Genomic DNA, 27,836 nt, shown 5'->3' on the forward strand with positions numbered 1-27,836 from the left:
GAAGCAGGAGCACCCAGTTTGTTGGGTGCATACAGGATAAATAGCGAGTCAGTCTTCCTGACTCTAGCCGTCCTGGAAACATAAATTTTCAAGGCCCTGACTACGTCCAGTAACTTGGAATCCTCCAAGTCCCTAGTAGCCGCAGGCACCACAATAGGTTGGTTCAAGTGAAAAGCTGATACCACCTTAGGGAGAAACTGGGGACGAGTCCTCAATTCCGCCCTATCCATATGGAAAATCAGATAAGGGCTTTTACATGACAAAGCTGCCAATTCTGACACACGCCTGGCTGAAGCCAAGGCCAATAACATGACCACTTTCCACGTGAGATATTTTAGATCCACGGTTTTAAGTGGCTCAAACCAATGTGATTTTAAGAAACTCAACACCACATTGAGATCCCAAGGTGCCACTGGAGGCACAAACGGGGGCTGAATATGCAGCACTCCTTTCACAAACGTCTGAACTTCAGGTAGTGAAGCTAGTTCTTTCTGGAAGAAAATCGACAGAGCCGAGATCTGTACCTTAATGGAGCCTAATTTCAGGCCCATAGTCACTCCTGCTTGTAGGAAATGCAGAAATCGACCTAGTTGAAATTCCTCTGTTTGGGCCTTTTTGGCCTCACACCAAGCAACATATTTCCGCCATATGCGGTGATAATGCTTTGCAGTTACATCTTTCCTGGCTTTAATCAGCGTAGGAATGACTTCCTCCGGAATGCCCTTTTCCTTCAGGATCCGGCGTTCAACCGCCATGCCGTCAAACGCAGCCGCGGTAAGTCTTGGAACAGACAGGGCCCCTGCTGCAGCAGGTCCTGTCTGAGCGGCAGAGGCCATGGGTCCTCTGAGATCATCTCTTGAAGTTCCGGGTACCACGCTCGTCTTGGCCAATCCGGAACCACGAGTATTGTTCTTACTCCTCGTTTTCTTATTATTCTCAGTACCCTTGGTATGAGAGGCAGAGGAGGGAACACATAAACTGACTGGTACACCCACGGTGTCACTAGAGCGTCCACAGCTATCGCCTGAGGGTCCCTTGACCTGGCGCAATATCTCTCTAGTTTTTTGTTTAGGCGGGACGCCATCATGTCCACCTGTGGCCGTTCCCATCGATTTACAATCAGCGTGAAGACTTCTGGATGAAGTCCCCACTCTCCCGGATGGAGGTCGTGCCTGCTGAGAAAGTCTGCTTCCCAGTTGTCCACTCCCGGAATGAACACTGCTGACAGTGCTAGTACGTGATTTTCCGCCCATCGGAGAATCCTTGTGGCTTCTGACATTGCCATCCTGCTTCTTGTGCCGCCCTGTCGATTTACATGGGCGACTGCCGTGATGTTGTCTGACTGGATCAGTACCGGCTGGTGTAGAAGCAGGGATTTTGCCTGACTTAGGGCATTGTAAATGGCCCTTAGTTCCAGAATATTTATGTGTAGGGAAGTCTCCTGACTCGACCATAGTCCTTGGAAGTTTCTTCCCTGTGTGACTGCCCCCCAGCCTCGAAGGCTGGCATCCGTGGTCACCAGGACCCAGTCCTGTATGCCGAATCTGCGGCCCTCTAGAAGATGAGCACTCTGCAGCCACCACAGCAGAGACACCCTGGTTCTTGGTGACAGGGTTATTAGGCGATGCATCTGAAGATGCGATCCGGACCATTGGTCCATCAGGTCCCACTGAAAGATTCTGGCATGGAACCTGCCGAAAGGAATTGCTTCGTAAGAAGCCACCATCTTTCCCAGGACCCGCGTGCAGTGATGCACCGATACCTGTTTTGGTTTCAGGAGGTCTCTGACTAGAGATGACAGCTCCTTGGCTTTCTCCTCCGGGAGAAAGACTTTTTTCTGGACTGTATCCAGAATCATACCCAGGAACAGTAGACGTGTCGTCGGAACCAGCTGTGATTTTGGAATATTCAGAATCCAACCGTGCTGGTGTAGCACCTCCTGAGATAGTGCTACTCCCACCAACAACTGCTCCTTGGACCTCGCCTTTATTAGGAGATCGTCCAAGTACGGGATAATTAAAACTCCCTTTCTTCGAAGGAGTATCCTCATTTCCGCCATTACCTTGGTAAACACCCTCGGTGCCGTGGAGAGTCCAAACGGCAGCGTCTGGAATTGGTAATGGCAATCCTGTACCACAAATCTGAGGTACTCCTGGTGAGGATAGTAAATGGGGACATGCAGGTAAGCATCCTTGATGTCCAGGGATACCATGTAATCCCCCTCGTCCAGGCTTGCAATAACCGCCCTGAGCGATTCCATCTTGAACTTGAATTTTTTTATGTATGTGTTCAAGGATTTCAAATTTAAAATGGGTCTCACCGAACCGTCCGGTTTCGGTACCACAAACAGTGTGGAATAGTAACCCCGTCCTTGTTGAAGTAGGGGCACCTTGATTATCACCTGCTGGGAATACAGCTTGTGAATTGCCGCTAGCACAGCCTCCCTGTCTGAAGGAGTAATCGGCAAGGCAGATTTTAGGAACCGGTGGGGTGGAGACGCCTCGAATTCCAGTTTGTACCCTTGAGATACTATTTGCAGGATCCAGGGATCCACCTGTGAGCGAGCCCACTGATCGCTGAAATTTTTGAGGCGGCCCCCCACCGTACCTGGCTCCGCCTGTGGAGCCCCACCGTCATGCGGCGGACTCGGAAGAAGCGGGGGAGGACTTTTGCTCCTGGGAACCTGCTGTTTGTTGCAGCCTTTTTCCCCTACCTCTGCCTCTGGACAGAAAGGACCCGCCTTTTCCACGCCTGTTTTTCTGAGTCCGAAAGGACTGTACCTGATAAAACGGCGCCTTTTTAGGCTGTGAGGGAACATGGGGTAAAAATGCTGACTTCCCAGCAGTTGCTGTGGAAACTAGGTCCGAGAGACCATCCCCAAATAACTCCTCACCCTTATAAGGCAAAACTTCCATGTGCCTTTTTGAATCTGCATCCCCTGTCCACTGGCGAGTCCATAAGCCTCTCCTAGCAGAAATGGACAATGCACTTATTTTAGATGCCAGCCGGCAGATCTCCCTCTGTGCATCTCTCATGTATAAGACTGAGTCTTTTATATGCTCTATGGTTAGCAGAATAGTGTCCCTGTCTAGGGTGTCAATATTTTCTGACAGGGAATCTGACCACGCAGCGGCAGCACTGCACATCCATGCTGACGCAATAGCTGGTCTAAGTATAATGCCTGAGTGTGTATATACAGACTTCAGGATCGCCTCCTGCTTTCTATCAGCAGGTTCCTTGAGGGCGGCCGTATCCGGAGACGGTAGTGCCACCTTTTTAGACAAACGTGTGAGCGCTTTATCCACCCTAGGGGGTGTCTCCCAACGTGACCTATCCTCTGGCGGGAAAGGGAACGCCATTAGTAACTTCTTAGAGATTACCAATCTTTTATCAGGGAAAGCCCACGCTTCTTCACACACTTCATTTAATTCTTCTGATGGGGGAAAAACTACGGGTAGTTTTTTCTCCCCAAACATAATACCCTTTTTAGTGGTACCTGGGTTTATATCAGAAATTTGTAACACCTCTTTCATTGCTTCAATCATGCAACGAATGGCCTTAGTGGACATTAGACTAGACTCATCGTCGTCGACACTGGTGTCAGTATCCGTGTCGACATCCGCGTCTGCCATCTGAGGTAGCGGGCGTTTTAGAGCCCCCGATGGCCTTTGAGACGCCTGGACAGGCACGAGCTGAGAAGCCGGCTGTCCCGCATTTGGCATGTCGTCAAATTTTTTGTGTAAGGAGTCGACACGTGCACGCAATTCCTTCCATAAGTCCATCCACTCAGGTGTCTGCCCCGCAGGGGGTGACATCCCTTCTATAGGCATCTGCCCCGCCTCCACATCATTATCCTCATTAAACATGTCGACACACCGCACACACACAGGGAATGCTCTAACAGAGGACAGGACCCACAAAAAGCCCTTTGGGGAGACAGAGTGAGAGTATGCCAGCACACACCAGAGCGCTATATAATGCAGGGACTAACTGAATTATGTCCCCTATAGCTGCTGTTATATATACTGCGCCTAAATTTAGTGCCCCCCCTCTCTTTTTTACCCTTTTCTGTAGTGTAGACTGCAGGGGAGAGCCAGGGAGCTTCTTTCCAGCGGAGCTGTGAGGGAGAAATGGCGCCAGTGTGCTGAAGGAGATAGCTCCGCCCCTTTTTCGCGGGCTTTTCTCCCGCTTTTTTATGGATTCTGGCAGGGGTAATTATCACATATATAGCCTCTGGGGCTATATATTGTGGTATTTTTGCCAGCCAAGGTGTTTTTATTGCTGCTCAGGGCGCCCCCCCTAGCGCCCTGCACCCTCAGTGACCGGAGTGTGAAGTGTGTATGAGGAGCAATGGCGCACAGCTGCAGTGCTGTGCGCTACCTTGGTGAAGACTTATGTCTTCTGCCGCCGATTTTCCGGACCTCTTCTTGCTTCTGGCTCTGTAAGGGGGACGGCGGCGCGGCTCCGGGACCGAACACCAAGGCCAGTTCCATGCGGTCGATCCCTCTGGAGCTAATGGTGTCCAGTAGCCTAAGAAGCCCAAGCTAGCTGCAAGCAGGTAGGTTCGCTTCTTCTCCCCTTAGTCCCTCGCTGCAGTGAGCCTGTTGCCAGCAGGTCTCACTGTAAAATAAAAAACCTAATTATATACTTTCTTTTCAGAAGCTCAGGAGAGCCCCTAGTGTGCATCCAACCTCGGCCGGGCACAAAATCTAACTGAGGCTTGGAGGAGGGTCATAGTGGGAGGAGCCAGTGCACACCGGGTGACCTAAAAGCTTTCTTTAGTTGTGCCCAGTCTCCTGCGGAGCCGCTATTCCCCATGGTCCTTTCGGAGTTCCCAGCATCCACTAGGACGTCAGAGAAATAGAATTACCGGTGAGTAATTTCTTATTTTTAGACAAGGAGAATTTCTTTCCTGGAGAAGACCAGGGTTCCTGACGAATGTCTACCAAATGGTCAGAATGTGGTAAGACTACTTTAGCTACCTTCTGACGTTTACATTTATCAGTTTCCTCATCAGAAGCAACTGTATCAGTGTCTGACGGGTCAGTATACTCCCCATCCTCATCAGAAGTATCATCTGAGATATTAGTGGATTGTGAGGAGGCGGCGGCCCGCTTCGATGACCCCTTGATCGCAGAGGTACATGGGGTAGGTTTTTGTCTAACCAAATATTGATTCAATTGTTGTATCTGGGTAGAGTATCCACCCAGGGCGGATTCACCATAGGGACAATATGTGGCTGCAATGGAGCAGGAGGTCGCATAGGGGGGCGTAAGACGTGTCACAAGCGTATTAAACATATTTGAGAATGCCGCCCAAGGTGGCTCCTGATTGGCTACAGGAGTAGCGGGCTGACTGGGAGATGTATGGCACATATTACACAGACCATCCTTCAAAACTTCGCCCTCAGGCAAATCCTTGGCGCATGCGCTGCATGATGCAGGAGCGTCTACGGATTTCCCACCCTTTGTGGTAGACATTACGGTGAATGTAACCTTAGAGCGTAATAGTACGATATATCCAGACAAATACAATACCTGCAAATAAATCCCCTACTTATGTGGCAGAAAATGCAAAACACAAGCAGAGAATAAATGCGGTATAAGGTGACTGAAATACACAGCAAAATACACTTAACTGTAAATACTGCGCACACTATATAATAGACCCTGACGCACCTAGTCCCCTAGGGTACAAAATACAGTGATAGCTATAGTGATACACTGAAAGTGAAACCACACAGCAGATGCTGGCACACACAGTCACAGTAACAATGCAGATAATTATTTTAGTCAGACAATAAAACTGCACTGGACTAGGATAGATAGATAGATAGATAGATAGATAGATAGATAGATAGATAGATAGATAGATAGATAGATAGATAGATAGATAGATAGATAGAAAACAATGCACGGTCTGAGATCGGATGTATATATCAGAATACCCGTACAATATATTCTGGTAGAGGTACAAGTTCTTAACTAACGCTGTCTTAGAATGACAGGTAGAATACTTAAGTGTCTGTAGAATCACAGCGCTGATAAATCAAGCGGACTTACAGAGGAGACCTTGCCCTGCAGTCCCGGAGACCCGCCGCAGCTACTGTGTAAGATGGCGCCCAAAGTCTCGGTCAGGGAGTGAGGGAGAGTGTGAAGCAGCTCCATGGCAGGAATACCAGCAGTAGATGGCGCCCGAAGCTGGGGGAGGGGCTACAGGTCATGCGCCTTATCCCCTATGCTAGTCCTCACCATCGGGCACTATGGAGCCTTATTAAACCTGGATATGTATTATCCGACCTGTGCTCCTCTGCCTGGTGTATATAGTGGGGTCACTGCATGGCCACAGTGTCCACGCCAGCGTCGCGGTCCGTCTCCTGAGACCGCGACCGGAATGCGATTTAACGGCAGTTCCCGCCTGGGGGACCCTCTTACCTCCTCCCTTAGTAGCAGCCATGCGATTCAGGAGAGGGTCTGCGGTGGTGTGCCTAGAAACCGGAGCGCCTCAGCCGCAAGCACCCGGGACAGAGCCAATGGGAGTATGCGACGCCGCTGGGGAGGTGATGGAGCCACAGCACAGAATGTCACACTGACATATGAAGTGCTGCAGCGCTTGAAGTCTTCTTAATAGCTTTTTCAGGGCTGCCTAGCGCAGCCTCCCCTGTTAAGTGACCTGCTTCATGCAGGCACCAACTCTAACTGAGCTCACAGTGCCTGCAGGCGGGGTTATATAGAGGAGGCCCCACAATGCATCCTTGGACAGTCTAAAGCTTTAGCCGGTTGGTGCCTCTGGATCAAAATCCATCTCTACACCCCAATGTATTCCCTGTGGAACACAGTGTACCCCGCTGCAGGTATATATGTGACCACTCTTCCAGGAGGATACAAACTATGGGGGGTTTATCCAATTACCTGCAGCCAATGACCGCCGGTAATTTTATCACCGAAAGCTATCCTATTACCCCCGATGTGGCGAGTTCCTACCCCCAATGCCAGCACTTATCACGGATTATGCCTCAGGCACCTGAAGCATAATCAGTGATAAGCGGGCTGCCGAAGCCGCGATAACACATGGGATCGGGGACTTACCCCCTACCCCATGTCTTTTCGTGCGATCACGAGTAAGTTTTCAGGAAATTGAAATGTACACTAATTGGATACTGTGATAATAACCATCAGTTAAAAATCGCGGTATCCGGCCATATCGATCCGCCAAAAACAGATCGCACCTAATTGGATGGGTGTGGTTCGTTTTATCGACAGTATCTAGGTCGACAATGTTTAGGTCGACCACTATAGGTCGACAGTCACTAGGTCGACATGGATGGAAGGTCGACAGGGTTTCTAGGTCGACATGTGCTAGGTCGACAGGTCTAAAGGTCGACGTGAGGATTTTTTTTTTTTGGTGTCGTTTTCTTCGTAAAGTGACCGGGATCTCAAATTAGTGCACCGCGTCCCCTCCCATGGCTCGCTTCGCTCGCCATGCTTCGGGCATGGTGCCTTCGCTCGGCACACTTTACCGTTCCAATCGTAGTCCACGTGGATCGTTAAGTATGAAAAAATCCAAAAAAAGAAAAAAATTGTGAAAAACTCATGTCGACCTTTAGACCTGTCGACCTAGAAACCCTGTCGACCTTCCATCCATGTCGACCTAGTGACTGTCGACCTATAGTGGTCGACCTAAACATTGTCGACCTAGACACTGTCGATCTTCAGACCGGATCACAATTGGATACCCTCCTATAACAGCTTAAGTTACTAAACTCCCTATCTACTTCTCAAGCCTTGGCCGCAGCATATTAAAGTAGACTCCTGGTGGCTCCCTACAGTTTGCTTTGTCATGTTTCACACAGAAAACTTACAGTCCAGAGGATAAATGTCACCCAGACACCACCACACCCAAATAAAAAGTTATTTAGCATTAATATGCTTCTGAACCTCTGTGTATTCATCTACCACTATTGCGCAGTGCTGTTACATCCAGAAGAAATCACAGGATCCCACAAGCTCACCAGAACCAACAGAATTCAAGTTTTCATTCCTTCCGACCACTGGGCGGCTCTTTCGACAAGGCTCATCTTCTGGCTGTATTCTCAGGAAGTTGTTGGGGTTAAGGATTACAAAACCTACAAAGAAGAATAATGCAAAGTAAGTTGACTGGTGAAGAATAATGATAAAACAGTGATGGGTAACCATTGGTAAACTGTCTCTCATGTCATTATGTAGCCTGGCCATTGCAGAGTTATAGGACTAGACACATTGGGGTCAATTCAATTAGATTGAAATTTGCAAAAACAAACTTGCGTTATAAAACGAGTTTTATGGTAAGAACTTACCTTTGTTAAAACTCTTTCTGCGAGGTACTCTGGGCTCCACAAGGATAGACATAGGGGTGTAGAGTAGGATCTTGTTCCGAAGCACCAACAGACTCAAAAGCTTTGACCTTCTTCCCAAGATGCATAGCGCTGCCTCCTATATCACCCCGCCTCCGTGCACAGGAGCTCAGTTTTGTTAACCAGCCCAATGCAGTAGCAAGTAAAAGAGACAACTGCTAGTTGCCAAAAACACCAAACTCTCCCGACAGGAGAAGTGTCAGCGGCTAATGCCATACCAACCCAAAGTAGCTAAGTGCGTCAGGGTGGGCGCCTTGTGGAGCCCAGTGTACCTCGTAGAAAGAGTTTTAACAAAGGTAAGTTCTTACCATAAAACTCGTTTTCTGCTGTGGGGTACACTGGGCTCCACAAGGATAGACATAGGGGATGTCCTAAAGCAGTTCCTTATGGGAGGGGACGCACTGTAGCCGGCACAAAAACCCTGAGTCAAAAGGAAGCATCCTGGGACGCGGCAGTATCGCAGGCATAGAAACTTATGAACATGTCCACAGAGGACCACGTAGCCGCCTTGCACAATTGTTCAAGGGTCGTACCACGTTGGGCCGCCCAAGAAGGTCCAACAGCAGAATGGGCCTTAATGTGATCAGGAGCAGAGAGACCAGCCTTCACATAAGCATGTGCAATCACCATTCTAATCCATCTGGCCAGAGTTTGATTGTGAGCAGGCCAGCCCCGTTTGTGAAATCCAAACAGCACAAAGAGAGAATAAGATTTCCGAATAGAAGCAGTTCTCTTCACATAGATACGGAGAGCCCGTACCACATCCAAAGACCGCTCTTTGGGAGACAGATCAGGAGAAACAAGTGCCGGAACTACAATCTCCTGATTAAGGTGGAACGAAGAAACCACCTTAGGTAGATAGCCGGGACGAGTCCTAAGAACCGCCCGGTCACGGTGAAATATCAGATATCGGGAACTACAGGACAAGGCATCCAAATCCGACACTCTTCTAGCTGAAGCAATAGCCAGCAGAAACACCACCTTAAGGGAAAGCCACTTAAGATCAGCTGAACCAAAATGTTCAAACGGAGACTCTTGTAATGCCTCCAAAACCACCGACAAGTACCAAGGAGCCACAGGTGGGACATAGGGAGGTTGGATACGCAACACGCCCTGAGTAAAGGTATGCACATCAGGTAGGGTCGCAATTTTTCTCTGAAACCACACCAACAAGGCAGATATTTGAACCTTGAGAGAGGCCAGACGCAGGCCTAAATCCAGGCCCTGCTGAAGAAAAGCCAACAACTTGGCTATACTAAACTTGGAAGCGTCATAATCGTTAGATGCGCACCAAACAAAGTAAGAATGCCAGACCCTATAGTAAATCCGAGCAGAAGCCGGTTTCCGGCCCGCAACATAGTTTGAATGACCGCCTCAGAAAACCCTTTAGCCCTTAAGACGGAAGCTTCAAGAGCCACGCCGTCAAAGACAGCCGGGCTAGGTCCTGGTAGACACAGGGGCCCTGAACGAGGAGGTCTGGGTGTTGTGGAAGTAGAATTGGACGCTCTGACGATAGGCCTTGCAGGTCTGAGAACCAGTGCCGTCTGGGCCACGCTGAATCTATGAGAAGCAGAATTCTTGCTTGAACTTCCGAATTACCCTGGGCAGGAGTGACACCGGAGGGAACACGTACGGCAGCCGAAACCTCCACGGTACCGCCAGCGCATCCACGAATGCTGCTTGAGGATCCCTTGTCCTTGCTTCGAAGACCGGAACCATGTGATTGTGTCGAGACGCCATCAGATCTACGTCTGGAAGGCCCCACCTTTCCACTAAGAGTTGAAACACTTATGGATGGAGGCCCCACTCGCCGGCATGCACGTCCTGACGACTGAGAAAGTCCGCTTCCCAATTCAGGACTCCCGGAATGAATATTGCCGATATGGCCGGTAGATGGCGTTCTGCCCACTGTAGAATCCGTGAGACTTCCTTCATTGCTAGGCGGCTTCGAGTGCCGCCTTGATGATTTATGTAAGCCACTGTGGTGGCGTTGTCTGACTGTACTTGAACAGGACGGTTCTGAATTAAATGCTGGGCTAGGTTCAAGGCATTGAAGACCGCCTGCAACTCCAGAATATTGATCGTGAGGAGGGACTCCTCCTTGGTCCACCGCCCCTGAAGGGAGTGTTGCTCCAGCACCGCGCCCCAACCTCTTAGACTGGCATCTGTCGTCAACAGGACCCAGTCGGATATCCAGAACTGACGGCCCCTGCACAGTTGTTGGTCCCGGAGCCACCAGAGCAGCGACAGACGGACCTCCGGAGTCAATGAGATAATTTGAGACCTGATTCGGTGAGGCAGGCTGACCCATTTGGCTTGAATCAGCCTCTGGAGAGGACGAGAGTGAAATTGAGCGTACTCCACCATGTTGAATGCTGACACCATGAGGCCCAGCACCTGCATGGCCGAATGTATCGATACTTGCGGACGAGATAGGAAGCAACGAATCCTGTCCTGAAGCTTCAGGACTTTCTCCGGAGACAAGAACAACCGCTGGTTGCGAGTCTCCAATAGTGCTCCCAGATGCACCATGCTCTGAGCAGGGATCAGGGATGACTTCTTCCAGTTGATAAGCCACCCGTGGGCTCTCAGAAACCGGACCGTCACATCTAGATGACGCAGGAGAAGTTCTGGGGAATTTGCCAGGATTAACAAGTCGTCCAAATACGGCAGTATCCTGACCCCTTGACGGCGGAGTACCACCGTCATCACCGCCATGACTTTTGTAAAGACTCGCTGAGCCGCTGTTAAACCAAAAGGTAACGCCCGAAACTGGTAACGGCAGTTGACAATCGCAAATCTCAGGTATTGCTGATGAGACACTGCTATAGGAATATGCAGGCAAGCATCCTGTATATCCAGGGAGACCATGAAGTCCCCAGGTTCCATGGCCAGAACTATAGAGCGAAGGGTTTCCATTCGGAACTTGGAAACCTTCACAAACCTATTCAATGCCTTGAGGTTGAGAATAGGCCGGGAGGACCCATTCGGTTCGGGACTAGAAACAGCGGAGAATAGTACCCCCGGCCCCTCTGCGCAAGAGGCACCTGTACTACGACTCCTGTATCCAGGAGGGTCTGTACCACGGAATGTAGTGTTTGCCCTTGTCTTGTCCAACGGGACATCTGTCTGGTAAAATCGATGAGGGAGTCGGTTTTTGAAGGCTATGGCGTGACCCCGATTGACGACTTCCCGTACCCAGGTATCTGAAATGGTCTTCAACCATTCCTGGGTATACTCTAGAAGCCGGCCCCCCACCCTGGGATCCCCCAGAGGGAGGCCCGCCCCGTCATGCGGCAGGCTTATCTGTCTTGGAAGCTGGCTGACGGGCCGCCCAGGCTCTTTTGGGCTTAGGCTTACCAGGTTTGGAAGTACGGGCCTGCTTGTTGTACGCCTGACCTTTTGCTTTACCTGAAGGGCGAAAAGAAGTACCTTTAGCCTTCGACACGGAAGGAGCGGTACTTGGCAGACAGGCAGTTTTGGCAGTAGCCAAGTCAGCCACAATCTTATTTAAATCCTCCCCAAACAGAATATCTCCCTTAAAAGGGAGTACCTCCAGGGTTTTTCTAGAGTCCAGATCCACAGACCAGGATCTCAGCCACAATATCCGGCAAGCCAGGCCTGACGTAGTAGAGGCCTTGGCTGCCAGGATACCGGCATCAGTAGCAGCCTCTTTAATATAATGAGAAGCTGTGACAATATAAGACAAGCATTGTCTAGCATGGTCAGAGGAGATTTCAGCATCTAACTCCAAGGCCCATTCTTCAATGGCCTCTGCAGCCCAAGTAGCTGCAATAGTGGGCCTTTGTGCAGCACCCATGAGGGTGTAAATCGCTTTCAGACAACCCTCCACACGTTTATCCGTATTTAAATTAACTTAATAGCCTCCAAAAGATCAGGAACATCCACATGTGAACCACCCTCCCCATCAGCCGTATCTGAGTCAGAACCTGTGGGATCAGTGTAAGTGCCGTCTTCATCCGACAAGGTGTCAGTGACAGCAGTGGATTGTGAGGAGACAAGTGCTCGCTTAGAGGACCTCTTGGACTTAGGCGAGCGACAGTCAGACTTTTTAGTAGTCAGGGACTGGTTCAACTTCTTTATTTGAGCAGATAAATCGTCCGCCCACGGCGGGTTAGCTGCAGGGGCCACAAATGGTTGCACCGGCATTGGGGGTCCCATAGGGGGTGTTAGTTTATGAACTAGCGCATGCAGAAGCATGGAAAAAGCGTCCCACGGCGGATCATTATTTGCCCCCGTTGCCACCGTCCTACTGGGGGGCAAGGAGCCCCCAGAACCAGAGCCAAAAGCTGCTATATTCTCCTCATAGGTATCTGCGGCTTCAGCAACACCGGCAGTGTGTTCAGCCCAAGAACCGTTTCCCTCAGAAGCAGACATGATATAACTTGCAGTATCAGGTAACACAGTACAATTTGTCAGCAGCACAATACCTCTAGCCCAAACCTCTGCGCAGTGTAGTCAGCACCAGCAGAGATAAAGGAGAGATATGGTGACTAAATCAGAGAAAAGTACATAATACAGTATATCTTTGTGAAAATCCTATATTAGATAAAACCTGATGCACCAAGCCCCCTCAGGTTATAGAATATAGGGATAGCAGGTTGAGTGAAAGACACGAAATGGACACCACTCAGCTATCAAATGCACACACAAATAGTCAGTCTGTACAATACAGAGGTTATTACTAACAATAATACTGCACTGGACTAGCTTACACAGCTATATAACAATAGATATAACAGTACACAGTAAGAACTGGATGTATATCACAGGGTAATTGTACTAGGAAACCCTGAGTTGATCGCAGCAGCAAGTTTGTTAGCAAATGGGCAAAACCATGTGCACTGCAGGGGGAGCAGATATAACATTTGCAGAGAGTTAGATTTGGGTGGGTTATTTTGTTTCTGTGCAAGGTAAATACTGGCTGCTTTATTTTTACACTGCAAGTTAGATTTAAGTTTGAATACACCCCACCCAAATCTAACTCTCTCTGCACATGTTATATCTTCCCCCGCCTGCAGTGCACATGGTTTTACCCAACTGCTAACATATTTGCTGCTGCGATCAACTCAGAATTAGGCCCTAAGTGCACTCTTTCTTACTAACACTGACTAAAAAAAGGCAGGTAGAATACTCAAGTGTTTTGTAAAGTCACAGCACTGACAACCAGGCGGCTTTACATAGGAGGATTTGCCCAAGCAATCCCAGGAACAGTGAGCTGAGGGATAATGGCGCTGCAGACACTGCCAGGGAGTGAGGGATAGACAGATATGCAGCTCCAGGGTGGGAACATTTGCGAAAAATGGCGCCCTGGAGCTGGGGGAGGGGCTCCAGGTCTAAGCCTTATCCCCTCTGCTGGCAAAACCACCGGGTACTGCGGGCTACTTGCAAAAAAAGGTTTAGAGAGAAAACCTGACCTGCACCCATGCCCTGGTGATCTAGTGGGATCGCCTGTACTGCCACAGTGTCCACTGCCAGCGCGCGCGGGCCGCCTCCTATCGGCCCGCGCCAGATCGCGATAAAGTGCGGGTCCCGAAGTGTGGCCACGCGATCCCGGAGAGCCCCAGCCGTGTGTGACTAACTTGGAAGAAAACCGGAGCCTCCTGCTGTAGGTACCCGGCAACCAGGGCACGGGAGTGTACAGCGCCGCTGGGGTAGAGATGGAGCTGCAAGCAGGTGATGTCTACTGACATCCAGCACAATCTGTGCCTCTGCTGCAGCCCTTGTAGTCTTCTTTTTTTCCTCAGAAAAAGCTTTTTCTAGAGCTGCTGTGAGCAGCTCTTCCTGTCACATGCTTGCACTGCAAGCACCAACTACAAATTGAGCTCCTGTGCACGGAGGCGGGGTGATATAGGAGGCGGCGCTATGCATCTTGGGAAGAAGGTCAAAGCTTTTGAGCCTGTTGGTGCTTCGGATCAAGATCCTACTCTACACCCCTATGTCTATCCTTGTGGAGCCCAGTGTACCCCGCAGCAGAAATATACGTTATGGTAAGAACTTACCGTTGATAACGTGATTTCTCTTATGTCCACAGGTATCCACAGGATAACATAGGGATATTGTCGAGCGACAGCGAAAATGGCACCAACACGGTCACGAGCTTTCTGGCCTCCCAGGATGCATTGGGGCCTCCACTATATAGTCCCGCCCACTGACTCAGTCAGATCAGTTCTTTCCACAGCGATTTTAGGCAGGAACATTAGGTAGAGACCTGTACAGACGATAAGAACACACATGCACACCCTTCCATACAAGAAGGAAGAGGTTTAGTGATTGTCTAGATCCTCAAATCAGATGCGTCAGGGTGGGATCCCTGTGGATACCTGTGGACATAAGAGAAATCACGTTATCAACGGTAAGTTCTTACCATAACGTATATTTCTCTGGCTGGGTCCACAGGATTATCCACAGGAAAACATTGGGATTCCCAAAGCCATTTTAGTAGTGATTGCACAGGAGGACCTTTCGCCCGAAGTCTGCGTCATGAGAGGCAAAAGTATCCAAGGCATAATGTCTGATGAATGTGTTTATGGAAGACCATGTGGCTGCCCTACATATCTGTTCTGCTGAAGCACCCTGCTGTGCTGCCCAAGAAGGACCTACCTTACGTGTAGAGTGTGCAGAGACATTAGCCGGAATAGGGAGATCTGCATGAGAATAAGCTTCTGATATTACCATTCGGAGCCATCTCGCCAGTGTCTGTTTACTAGCAGGCCAACCTCTCCTATGGAATCCGTAGAGGATGAAGAGAGAATCTGTTTTCCTGATGGCACTAGTACGATCTATGTAGATTCTTAAAGCCCGGACCACGTCCAGCGACGCTTCTCCCGCAGATAGTCCCGATATCTGAAAACCTGGGACTACAATTTCTTCATTCAGGTGAAACTTTGATACCACCTTTGGAAGATAGCTAGATCTCGTTCTGAGAACTGCTCTGTCTGGAAAAAAACTTAGGAAAGGAGACTTACATGATAATGCTCCTAAATCTGACACTCTTCTGGCTGACGCCATTGCCAGTAAAGAAAGAACTTTAACCGTTAACCACTGAAGATCTGCTCTCTCGAGTGGTTCAAACAAAGGACCCTGGAGAGATTTAAGAACTAAATTCAAATCCCAGGGAGCTGCAGGAGGAACAAATGGAGGTTGAATATGTACTATTCCTTGGAAAAATGTACGTACATCCTGTAAATCAGCAATCTTCTGCTGAAACCATACAGTCAACGCCGAGACTTGCACCCTCAAGGAACCAACTTTCAACCCTTTATCCAATTCTGCCTGAAGGAAATCCAAAATCCTAGCTACTTTAAAAGATCTCGGATTGTAATTTTTTCCAGTACACCAGTGAATATAGGCTTGCCATATTCTATGATACACACGGGCCGAAGAAGGCTTTCTTGCTCTAAGCATGGTTTGGATTATTTGTTTCAAAAATCCTTTAGCCTCTAAGATAGAGGTTTCAACAGCCACGCCGTCAAAGATAGTCGATCCAGATGACTGTGATAACCAGGACCCTGCATTAACAGATCTGGACGTTGAGGGAGCAGTATCGGTGCTTCCACGGACATTCTCAACAGATCTGTGTACCAATGCCTTCTTGGCCAAGCTGGAGCTATTAGAATAATTGCTCCTTTTGCCTGTTTTATCTTTCTCACTACTCTGGGTAACAGAGATATTGGAGGGAACAGATATGCCAGCTGAAACCTCCATTCTACTGATAGTGCGTCTACCAGGACCGCTCCTGGGTCCCTTGTTCTTGATCCGTACCTCGGAACCTTGTTGTTTAGACGAGACGCCATAAGGTCTATCTCCGGTAGTCCCCATCTGTTCACCAGTGTCTGAAACACTTCCGGGTGTAGTGCCCATTCGGTTTCCTGAATGGTGTGCCGACTGAGAAAATCTGCTTCCCAATTTAGTACACCCGGGACAAATACTGCTGACAATGCCGGGAGATGGAGTTCTGCCCATCTTAGAATGGGAGTTACTTCCTCCATCAGACTCTTGCTGTGAGTTCCTACTTGATGATTGAGGTATGCTACTGCCGTCGCATTGTCTGAGCGGATCTGGACTGGTCTTCCTCGTAGATTACTTGGCTCTAGTCCAGGCAAAGGACAAACAGCCCTTATCTCCAACAGATTTATCGGCAGGCGACTTTCCCTTGCGGTCCATTTTTCCTGGAACCATAGGCTTCCGAGTACCGCCCCCAGCCTTGCAGGCTGGCATCTGTTGTCAGGACTTGCCACTCTTTTATCCAAAAGGGTCTCCCCTTGTTTAAATGGTCTGTCTGTAGCCACCACGCTAGAGACCTTTTTACATTTACTGGAATCTTTATCATCTGCTTCTTTATCGTTTGATGATTTCCGTTCCATTTGGTCAAAATCAGGTGCTGCAATGGTCTGGAGTGGAATTGCGCATATTCCACCATGTCGAAGGTTGATACCATCAGACCCAACAGTCGCATTGCTGCATGGACTGACATTGTCTGGGCTTGCAACGCTTCCTGAGCCATGACCTGCACTTTGACTATCTTTTTCTCTGGCAAGAGAACTTTCTGTAGGTCTGAATCCAATATGGCTCCCAAATGAACCATCCGCTGTGACGGATTCAGGGACGACTTTTCCCAATTTATGAGCCACCCGTGTCTCTGTATACAAACTATCGTCTGTTGGAGATGGCTCAACAGTAAATCTTGCGACTGTGCTAAGATTAACAGGTCGTCGAGGTATGGGAATATTCTTATTCCTTGTTTGCGCAGACAAGCTGCCATAACCACCATGATCTTGGTAAACACCCTGGGTGCTGTAACTAGCCCGAAAGGCAGAGCTTGGAACTGTAAATGTTCCTGGAGGATGGCAAACCTTAGATAACGCTGATGTGACAGTGCTATAGGCACATGTAGGTAAGTATCCCGTACATCCAGAGATACCATGTAATCTCCCGGCTCCATAGCCAACATTATGGAGCGTAACGTCTCCATGTGGAACTTCGGGATCCATATGTATCTGTTCAACATCTTCCGATTTAGAATTAGTCGATATGACCCATTTGGTTTCTGGATTAGAAATAGATTGGAGTAAAACCCCTGTCCCTTTTGTGATGGAGGTACTGGGACAATCACACCTGACTGCAGTAATTTGTGGACTGCTTCTTGCAGGGCATTGGCCTTCGACTCTATACGAGACGGGCTGGTGCAAAAAAATCTTTGGAGGAGGCTGCCTCCTGAATGGGAACCCATACCCCTGAGATACTACCTTCTGCACCCAGGCATCTGCTGTTGACTGTTGCCATATGTGTGCAAATTGAAGGAGTCGGCCCCCAACCCTGGAATACTCCAGGCGGAGGCCCGTCTCTTCAGGCTGAGGGTATCTGTTCAGGTTTGGAAGCTGGCTTTTTGCTAGCCCACTGCTTCCTACCCCTGGATTTAAACTGGGGTTGTTTAGGCTCCTCTTTTGCTTTGCCAACGAAAAGAGCAAAATTTTAAACCCTTGGACTTAGGGTTATAGGTAGCCGGAAATCTGACCTTTTTCGATTCAGCCTCTGATTCTAGGATATCCGATAAAGGTTTTCCAAACAATATATTACCCACAAAAGGCAATGCTTCCTATTCTTTCTTGGATTCCGCATCTGCCTTCCAGGTACGTAGCCAAATTGCTCTGCGAGTAACTACTGTCAAGGTTGAAGCTTTAGAAGCAACCGTACCTACATCAATTGCTGCTTCTTCCAAATACTGGGCAGATTGTCTAAAATGGCAAAAACGATACTCTTGCTCCCCCGAAGGAGAAGGGATGCTGTTCTCTAGTTCCTCTATCCATTCGCCCATAGCCTTTGCTACCCAGGCCGAAGCCATAGCAGGTCTTACCACTGCTCCTACTAGAGAAAAAATAAGATTTTACTTACCGGTAAATCTATTTCTCGTAGTCCGTAGTGGATGCTGGGGACCCCATAAGGACCATGGGGAATAGACGGGCTCCGCAGGAGACGGGGCACTTTAAGAAAGAATTTGGATTCTGGTGTGTTCTGGCTCCTCCCTCTATGTCCCTCCTCCAGACCTCAGTTAGAGAAACTGTGCCCGGAAGAGCTGACAGTACAAGGAAAGGATTTTGGAATCCAGGGCAAGACTCATACCAGTCACACCAATCATACCGTATCACTCGTGATAAATTTACCCAGTTAACAGTATGAACAACAACGGAGCATCAGATCAACCCTGATACAACCAAACATAACCCTTATTTAAGCAATAACTATATACAAGCATTGCAGAAGAAGTCCGCACTTGGGACGGGCGCCCAGCATCCACTACGGACTACGAGAAATAGATTTACCGGTAATTCAAATCTTATTTTCTCTAACGTCCTAGTGGATGCTGGGGACTCCGTAAGGACCATGGGGATTATACCAAAGCTCCCAAACGGGCTGGAGAGTGCGGATGACTCTGCAGCACCGAATGAGCAAACACAAGGTCCTCCTCAGCCAGGGTATCAAACTTGTAAAACTTTGCAAAAGTGTTCGAACCTGACCAAGTAGCTGCTCGGCAAAGCTGTAATGCCGAGACCCCTCGGGCAGCCGCCCAAGAAGAGCCCACCTTCCTTGTGGAGTGGGCTTCAGCTGATTTTGGAAGCGGCAATCCAGCCGCAGAATGAGCCTGCTGAATCGTGTTACAGATCCAGCGAGCAATAGTTTGCTTTGAAGCGGGAGCACCCAGCTTTTTGAGTGCATACAGGATAAACAGCGACTCAGTTTTCCTGACTCTAGCCGTTCTGGCTACATAAACCTTCAAAGCCCTGACCACATCTAGTAACTCGGAATCCACCAAGTCACGAGTAGCCACAGGCACCACAATAAGTTGGTTCATATGAAAAGATGACACCACTTTTGGCAGAAATTGTGGACGGGTCTGAAATTCTGCCCTGTTCATATGGAAAAACCAGATAGGGGCTTTTATGTGACAAAGCCGCTAATTCTGACACACGCCTAGCTGAAGCCAAGGCTAATAGCATGACCACCTTCCACGTGAGAAATTTTAACTCCACGATTTTGAGTGGCTCAAACCAGTGTGACGTCAGGAAACTCAACACCACGTTAAGATCCCAAGGTGCCACTGGAGGCACAAAAGGGGGCTGAACATGCAGCACTCCCTTTACAACGTCTGAACTTCAGGAAGAGAAGCCAGTTCTTTTTGATAGAAAATGGATAGGGCCGAAATCTGGACCTTAATGGAACCCAATTTCAGGCCCAAAGTCACTCCCGACTGTAGGAAGTGAAGGAAAACGGCCCAGCTGGAATTCCTCCGTAGGGGCATTCCTGGCCTCACACCAAGCAACATATTTTCGCCATATACGGTGATAATGTTGAGCCGTCACATCCTTCCTAGCCTCTATCAGCGTAGGAATGACCTCATCCGGAATGCCTTTTTCTGCTAGGATCCGGCGTTCAACCACCATGCCGTCAAACGCAGCCGCGGTAAGTCTAGGAACAGACAGGGCCCCTGTTGCACAAGTTCTGTCTTAGAGGCAGAGGCCACGGGTCCTGTGAGCATTTCTTGCAGATCTGGATACCAAGTCCTTCTTGGCCAATCTGGAACAAAGAGTATTGTTCTCACTCCTCTTTTCCTTATGATTCTCAGCACCTTGGGTATGAGAGGAAGAGGAGGAAATACATAGACCGACGGTAACACCCACGGTGACACCAGTGCGTCCACAGCTATCGCCTGAGGGTCTCTTGACCTGGCGCAATATCTCTGCAGCTTTTTGTTGAGGCGGGATGCCATCATGTCCACCTGTGGCAGTTCCCACCGACTTGCAATCTGCATGAAGACTTCTTGATAAAGTCCCCACTCTCCCGGGTGGAGGTCGTGCCTACTGAGGAAGTCTGCTTCCCAGTTGTCCACTCCCGGAATGAACACTGCTGACAGTGCGCTTACGTGATTCTCCGCCCAGCGAAGAATTCTGGTGGCTTTTACCATCGCCACCCTGCTCCATGTGCCGCGCCTTGGCGGTTTACATGAGCCACTGCGGTGATATTGTCTGACTGAATCAGAACCGGTTGGTCGCGAAGCAGGGTCTCCGCTTGACTTAGGGCGTTGTATATGGCCCTTAATTCCAGGATATTGATGTGAAGGCAAGTCTCCTGCCTTGACCACAGCCCTTGGAAATTTCTTCCCTGTGTGACTGGCCCCCACCTTCGGAGGCTTGCATCCGTGGTCACCAGGACCCAGTCCTGAATGCCGAATCTGCGACCTTCGAGAAGGTGAGCACTCTGCAGCCACCACAGGAGAGACACCCTGGCCCTGGGGGATAGGGTGATTAATCTGAAGATGTGATCCGGACCACTAGTCCAGTAAGTCCCATTGGAAGGTCCTCGCATGGAACCTGCCGAAGGGAATGGCCTCGTATGATGCCACCCTCCTTCCCAGGACTCGAGTGCAGTGATGCACTGACACCTGTTTTGGTTTTAATAGATTCCTGACCAGTGTCACGAGCTCCTGAGCTCTCTCTATCGGGAGATAAACCCTTTTCTGGTCTGTGTCTAGGCTCATGCCTAGGAGAGGCAGATGAGCTGTAGGAACCAACTGCGACTTTGGAATATATAGAATCCAGCCGTGTTGCCGTTACACTTCCAGAGAAAGTGATACGCTGTTCAGCAACTGCTTTCTTGATCTCGCTTTTATGAGGAGATCGTCCAAGTACGTAATAATAGTGACACCTTGCTTCCGCAGGAGCACCATCATTCCCGCCATTACCTTGGCGAATTTTCTCAAGGCCGTGGAGAGACCAAACGGCAACGTCTGAAATTGGTAATGACAATCCCGTACCGCAATTCTGAGTTACGCCTGATGAGGTGGATAAATGGGGACATGAAGGTATGCATCCTTTATGTCCCGAGTCACCATAAAATCTCCCCCTTTCAGGCTTGCAATGAACGCTCTTAGCGATTCCATCTTGAACTTGAACCTTTTCAGGTATATGTTCAGGGATTTTAAATTCAATATGGGTCTGACCGAACCATCTGGTTTCGGGACTACAACATGGTCGAATAATAACCCCCTCCTTGTTGAAGGAGGGGAACCTTGACCACCACCTGTTGAAGATACAATTTGTGAATTGCAGTTAACACTGTTTCCCTCTCGTGGGGGGAAGCCGGCAGGGCCGTCGGTGAGAGGGCATCTTCTCAAAGTCCAGCTCGTATCCCTAAGACACAATATCTATTGCCCAGGGATCTAACAGGGAGTGAACCCACTTGTGGCTGAACTTACGAAGGCGTGCCCCCACCGGGCCTAGCTCCGCCTGTGGAGCCCCAGCGACATGCGATGGATTTTTGTAGAGGCCGGGGAGGACTTCTGTTCCTGGGAACTAGCTGTGTTGTGCAGCTTCTTTCCTCTGCCCCCGCCTCCGGCAAGAAAGGACGCACCTCGGACTTTCTTGTTTCTTTATTCGAAAGGCTGCATTTGATAATGTCGTGCTTTCCTAGGCTGTGCAGGAATATAAGGCAAAATATCAGAATTACCAGCTATAGCTGTGGAGACCAGGTCCGAGAACCCTTCTCCACACAATCCTCAGCCTTCCATATGCCTCTTAAGTCGGCATCATCTGTCCATTGCATATTCTACAGGACACGTCAAGCAGAAATCGACATAGCTTTGACTCTAGGACCCAGTATACTCATGTCTCTTTGGGCATGTTTTATATATACATATCTCTTAAGACAGCATCTTTAATATATATACAGGTTGAGTATCCCTTATCCAAAATGCTTGGGACCAGAGGTATTTTGGATATGGGATTTTCTGTATTTTGGAATAATTGCATACCATAATGAGATATCATGGTGATGGGACCTAAATCTAAGCACAGAATACATTTATGTTACATAACACATTATACACACAGCCTGAAGGTCATTTTAGCCAATATTTTTTATAACTTTGTGCATTAAACAAAGTGTGTGTACATTCACAGAATTCACTTATGTTTCATATACACCTTATACACACAGCCTGAAGGTCATTTCAGACAATATTTTTAATAACTGTGTATTAAACAAAGTTTGTGCACATTGAGCCATCAGAAAACAAAGGTTTCACTATCTCACTCTCACTCAAAAAAGTCTGTATTTCGGAATATTCCGTATTTCGGAATATTTGGATATGGGATACTCAACCTGTATATATATATATATATATATATATATATCTATATATACATATGTATATCTATATACATACTAGGGTCTCAATCTCTGCTGATAAGGTACCTGTCCACGCTGCCACAGCGCTATAAACCCATGCCGACACAATCGCCGGTCTGAGTAGTGTACCAGAATGTGCACGCTATCTGCAGGATCCCTGAGAATAGCTGTTACGTCAGGGCTACCTTTTGGGCAAACGTGACACCCTAGGGGAAGATTCCCGTCCTATCCTGGCCCTAGTGGGGAGAGGATACTGCCTGAGAATTCTTGGTGGGAAACTGCAGTCTCTTGTCTGGAGATTCACGCTCTTTTTCCTCATGAGAGGAGGGAAATTTACCTCAGCTTTCTTCCCCTTAAACATGTGTACCCTTGTGTCAGGGACAGATGAGTCATCAGTGATATGCAAATCATCTTTTATTACAATAATCATATATTGAATACTTTTCTGCCATTTTGGCTGTAACTTTGCATTATCGTAGTCGACACTGGAGTCAAACTCCGTGTCGATATCAGTGTCTATTATTTGGGATAGTGAGCATTGAGAGACTCTAAAGGTCTCTGCGACATAGGGACAGACATGGGTAGATTTCCTGTCTGTTCTCTAATCTTTTGTGCAATAAATTCACCTTAGCACTTAATTACACATATCCAAAACAGGTGTCGGCGTTGTCGACGGAGACACCCTCTCACACACATATTTGCTCCAGCTCCTCCTTAGGGGAGCCTTTTACCTCAGACATGTCGACACACACGTACCGACACACCACACACTCAGGGAATGCTCATCTGAAGACAATTCCCCCATAAGGCCCTTTGGAGAGACAGAGAGAGAGTATGCCAGCACACACCCCAGCGCTATTAACCCAGGAATAACACAGTAACTTAATGTTAACCCAGTAGCTGCTGTTTATATTGATTTTTGCGCCTAATTATGTGCCCCCCCTCTCTTTTTACCCTCTTCTACCGTGTAACTGCAGGGGAGAGACTGGGGAGCTTTCTCTCAGCGGTGCTGTGGAGAAAAAACATGGCGCTGGTGAGTGCTGAGGAAGAAGCCCCGCCCCCTCGACGTCGGGCTTCTGTCCCGCTTTCATGTACAATTTTGGCGGGGGCTCATACATATATACAGTCAGTGCCCAACTGTATATTATGCAAACTTTTGCCAAAGAGGTCTCAAATTGCTGCCCAGGGCGCCCCCCCCTGCGCCCTGCACCCTACAGTGACCGGAGTATGTGGGTTTAGTGTGGGAGCAATGGCGCACAGCTGCAGTGCTGTGCGCTACCTCATATGAAGACTGGAGTCTTCTGCCGCCGATTTCGAAGTCTTCTTGCTTCTGTCACCGGCTTCTGTCTTCTGGCTCTGCGAGGGGGACGGCGGCGCGGCTCCGGGATCGGACGACCAAGGGTGCGATCCTGTGTACGATCCCTCTGGAGCCAATGGTGTCCAGTAGCCTAAGAAGCAGGACCTATCTTCAGTGAGTAGGGCTGCTTCTCTCCCCTCAGTCCCACGTAGCAGAGAGCCCGTTGCCAGCAGATCTCTCTGAAAATAAAAAACCTAACAAAATACTTTCTTTTTAGCAAGCTCAGGAGAGCTCACTAAGTAGCACCCAGCTCGTCCGGGCACAGATTCTAACAGAGGTCTGGAGGAGGGACACAGAGGGAGGAGCCAGAACACACCATAATCCAAATTCTTTCTTAAAGTGCCCTGTCTCCTGCGGAGCCAGTCTATTCCCCATGGTCCTTACGGAGTCCCCAGCATCCACTAGGACGTTAGAGAAAATATTTTTCAATAGGCTCTCTACCCTTCTGTCTGTGACATCATTCAAAGAGGTAGATGACCGTGGTAAAGCAGATTTATGCACGAGTCGCAGAACATGTGCATCTACTTTTGGAGGAACTTCTCTCTTCGAACAATCCCCAGCAGGAAATGGAAAATAAGAATCCCATCTTTTAGGAATCTTATACTTTTTACTGGGCGCTGCCCAAGACTCATCCATCATTTCCGTCAACTCATCTGACGCTGGAAATTCAGCTTTCACTGATTTTGTTCGTTTAAATACAGGTGCTTTTGCTTTTAACACTGTCTTGGCTGGCTCTTCCAAAGAAAGCACAGCCTTCACGGCATTAATAAGTTCAGCTACATTTGCTGAACTAAAGCTCTGCGACTGATCATCATACGGAGTTGAATCTATTGTTTCCTCATCATCATCCGATGTATCATCTTGTGTAGTCTGCCACACAGACGTATCTGTCTTAGTCTTACCTCCTGTTTTTTACTTCGCTGAAAAGCGAAACAGTTTGCACACAAACCCTCATAAGTGACCAATTGATTCATATCAATTACCCCTGACTTACAAGATAAGCATGTTAGGGCTATAGGAGTGCTTGATAAATTCTCCTCATCACTTTTGCCGCTCACAGACATGGTATTAACCTGTTATCGACTACACAATTTGTGACTGAAAATCACCCTATATGTCAGTATATAGAGGTGAGATCAATCTGACCACAGTGCACCTGATTTGAGGGTCAGAACAGGACTGACATTACACAGAAAAGTCAGCACACATACTAGCAGTCAGTCACATGTTAAAGCATTAGACATTGTCATATGAGAATACAACCTCCATAACAACTTATACATAAGTAGGAAAATTGTACTTCTGTTTTAACTGGTTCTATTTTCAACATAACATGCAGAAAACACAGTAATATACAGGTCTCATATGCAATAGGTACTAAAAATTAACAATACATACTAAGAAGTAGAGAGAATTTCTAGTACTGTATACCCTGCCTCCAGAGAGCGGGATACAGGGAGACTCACCACACTTCCATATCCAAGCAAATATACGCTCGTAAGACACTGAGTGGATTCAGACGCTAATGGTGTACACTGCCGCTCTTGATAACTGATAACGGACACGGACGCTCACCCGGACGCTGAGCGACTTCCACGTGTATGCAGACGCTAAGGCCTGCGACTCGGTCTGGGCGGGTTTATATCCAGTGTACACAACCGCAGCGTCTAAGCTGCGACCGAGTACCCTCGTGGTAGCGTCTGAGCCGGAAGTGAGGTCATTCAGTTCATGAAACGAGAGACACGCGGGAACTGGCCATGAACTCGGAGGAGGGACGGCCAGGAGAGCGTCTAAATCCCGCTGTTGACTTAAACTCCCAAGATCGCGGCCTCTACCTAGTCCTGGCGCCTATGATCCCCGGAGCGTAGCGCTGTCACACTCGAGATGTTCAGCGCATCAACACACTGTTTGTAGTCTCCACCAAATCAGTGTAGCTGTGTCCTGACCCCTCTAGTAAGAGGAAGTCCATAGACTCACCGTCTCCCCATGCTCCGGCCACAGCCTGGTTACGTCTGCTGGACCTGCTAGAACATCCGACACAGACGCCCGTCGAGACAGCACTGATACCCGAAGGTAAGCGTTGTTGCGACCCGGTGGGGAGTTGTTGGAGCGACTCTTTCTAATATGCGTTTAAGACGCTGTTAAGAGAAGTTGCTCTAAAAAACATTATAGTAAGTCTATAAAAATAAAGTAATGAAAACTTGAGGCTGCTCTCAGCAGCCCTGTGACCATGCGGCTTCCTGCCGCACCAAGCAAAAAACTTATCTGACTGAGTCCGTGGGCGGGACTATATAGTGGAGGCCCCAATGCATCCTGGGAGGCCAGAAAGCTCGTGACCGTGTTGGTGCCATTTTCGCTGTCGCTCGACAATATCCCAATGTTAACCTGTGGATAATCCTGTGGACCCAGCCAGAGAAAATTTGCATACTTTGTTGCAATGCACGCACCTGTCCCACATAATTTACATCTCAATATCCCAGTCCAACATCATTTACACCTCCACGTCGCTGTGTACCTGTCCGACATCATTTACACCTCCACGTCCCTGTCCCACATCCTTTACATCTCAACACCTCGGTCCAACATCATTTACACCTCCACGTACCTGTGTACCTATCCCACATCATTTACACCTACACATACCTATCCCACATCATTTGTACCTGTGTACCTGTCCCACATCATTTACACCTACACATACCTATACGACATCACCTGTACCTGTCCCACATCATTTACACCTCCACGTCCCTGTGTACGTGTCCCACATCATTTACACCTCCACGTCCCTGTGTACTTGTCCCACATCATTTACATCTCAATATCCCGGCCCAACATAATTTACACCTCCACGTACCTGTCCCACATCCATTACATCTCAACACCCCGGTCCAACATCATTTACACCTCCACGTACCTGTGTATCTATCCCACATCATTTACACCTACACATACCTACCCCACATCATTTGTACCTGTGTACCTATCCCACATCATTTACACCTACACATACCTATCCCACATCATTTGTACCTGTATACCTATCCCACATCATTTACACCTACACATACCTATCCCACATCATTTGTACCTGTATACCTGTCCCACATCATTTACACCTACACATACCTACCCCACATCATTTGTACCTGTGTACCTATCCCACATCATTTACACCTACACATACCTATCCCACATCATTTGTACCTGTGTACCTGTCCCACATCATTTACACCTACACATACCTACCCCACATCATTTGTACCTGTCCCACATCATTTACACCTACACATACCTACCCCACATCATTTGTACCTGTGTACCTATCCCACATCATTTACACCTCCACATACCTGTGTACTTGTCCCACATCATTTATACCTCCACGTACCTGTGTACTTTTCCCACATCAATTACATCTCAATATCCCGGTCCAACAGCATTTACACCTCCACGTACTGTACCTGTCCCACATCATTTACATCCGCATGTACCTGTCCCAGATCATTTACATCTCAACACCCCGGTCCAACATCATTTACACCTACATGTCCCTGTGTACCGGTTACACATCATTTACACCTCCACGTCCCTGTCCCACATCATTTACACCTCCATGTCTCTGTCCCACATCATTTACACCTCCACGCCCCTGTGTACCGGTCCCACATCATTTACACCTCCACGTTCCTGTGTACCGGTCCCACATCATTTACACCTCAACATATCTGTGTACCTGTCCCACATTATTTACACCTCCACGCCCCTGTGTACCGGTCCCACATCATTTACACCTCCACGTTCCTGTGTACCGGTCCCACATCATTTACACCTCCACGCCCCTGTGTACCAGTCCCGCATCATTTACACCTCCACGTTCCT

The 27,836-nt window shown here is 48.5% G+C and overlaps 1 protein-coding gene across 4 annotated transcripts in view; it reads right to left on the bottom strand.

Annotated features, from left to right (window-relative positions):
* LOC134966532 (zinc finger protein 182-like) overlaps nt 1–27,836 on the bottom strand; it is a 243,477-nt gene that overhangs the window by 120,245 nt on the left and 95,396 nt on the right. For all 4 annotated transcript variants that reach the window (XM_063943335.1, XM_063943334.1, XM_063943332.1 and 1 more), the window contains one exon: nt 8,012–8,125. In XM_063943335.1, coding sequence (XP_063799405.1) covers nt 8,012–8,125 — 114 coding nt within the window. The remainder of the gene's footprint in view (nt 1–8,011; nt 8,126–27,836) is intronic.

This window comes from Pseudophryne corroboree, chromosome 10, assembly GCF_028390025.1.
Source record: "Pseudophryne corroboree isolate aPseCor3 chromosome 10, aPseCor3.hap2, whole genome shotgun sequence".
In the NCBI taxonomy this organism is placed as follows: domain Eukaryota; kingdom Metazoa; phylum Chordata; class Amphibia; order Anura; family Myobatrachidae; genus Pseudophryne; species Pseudophryne corroboree.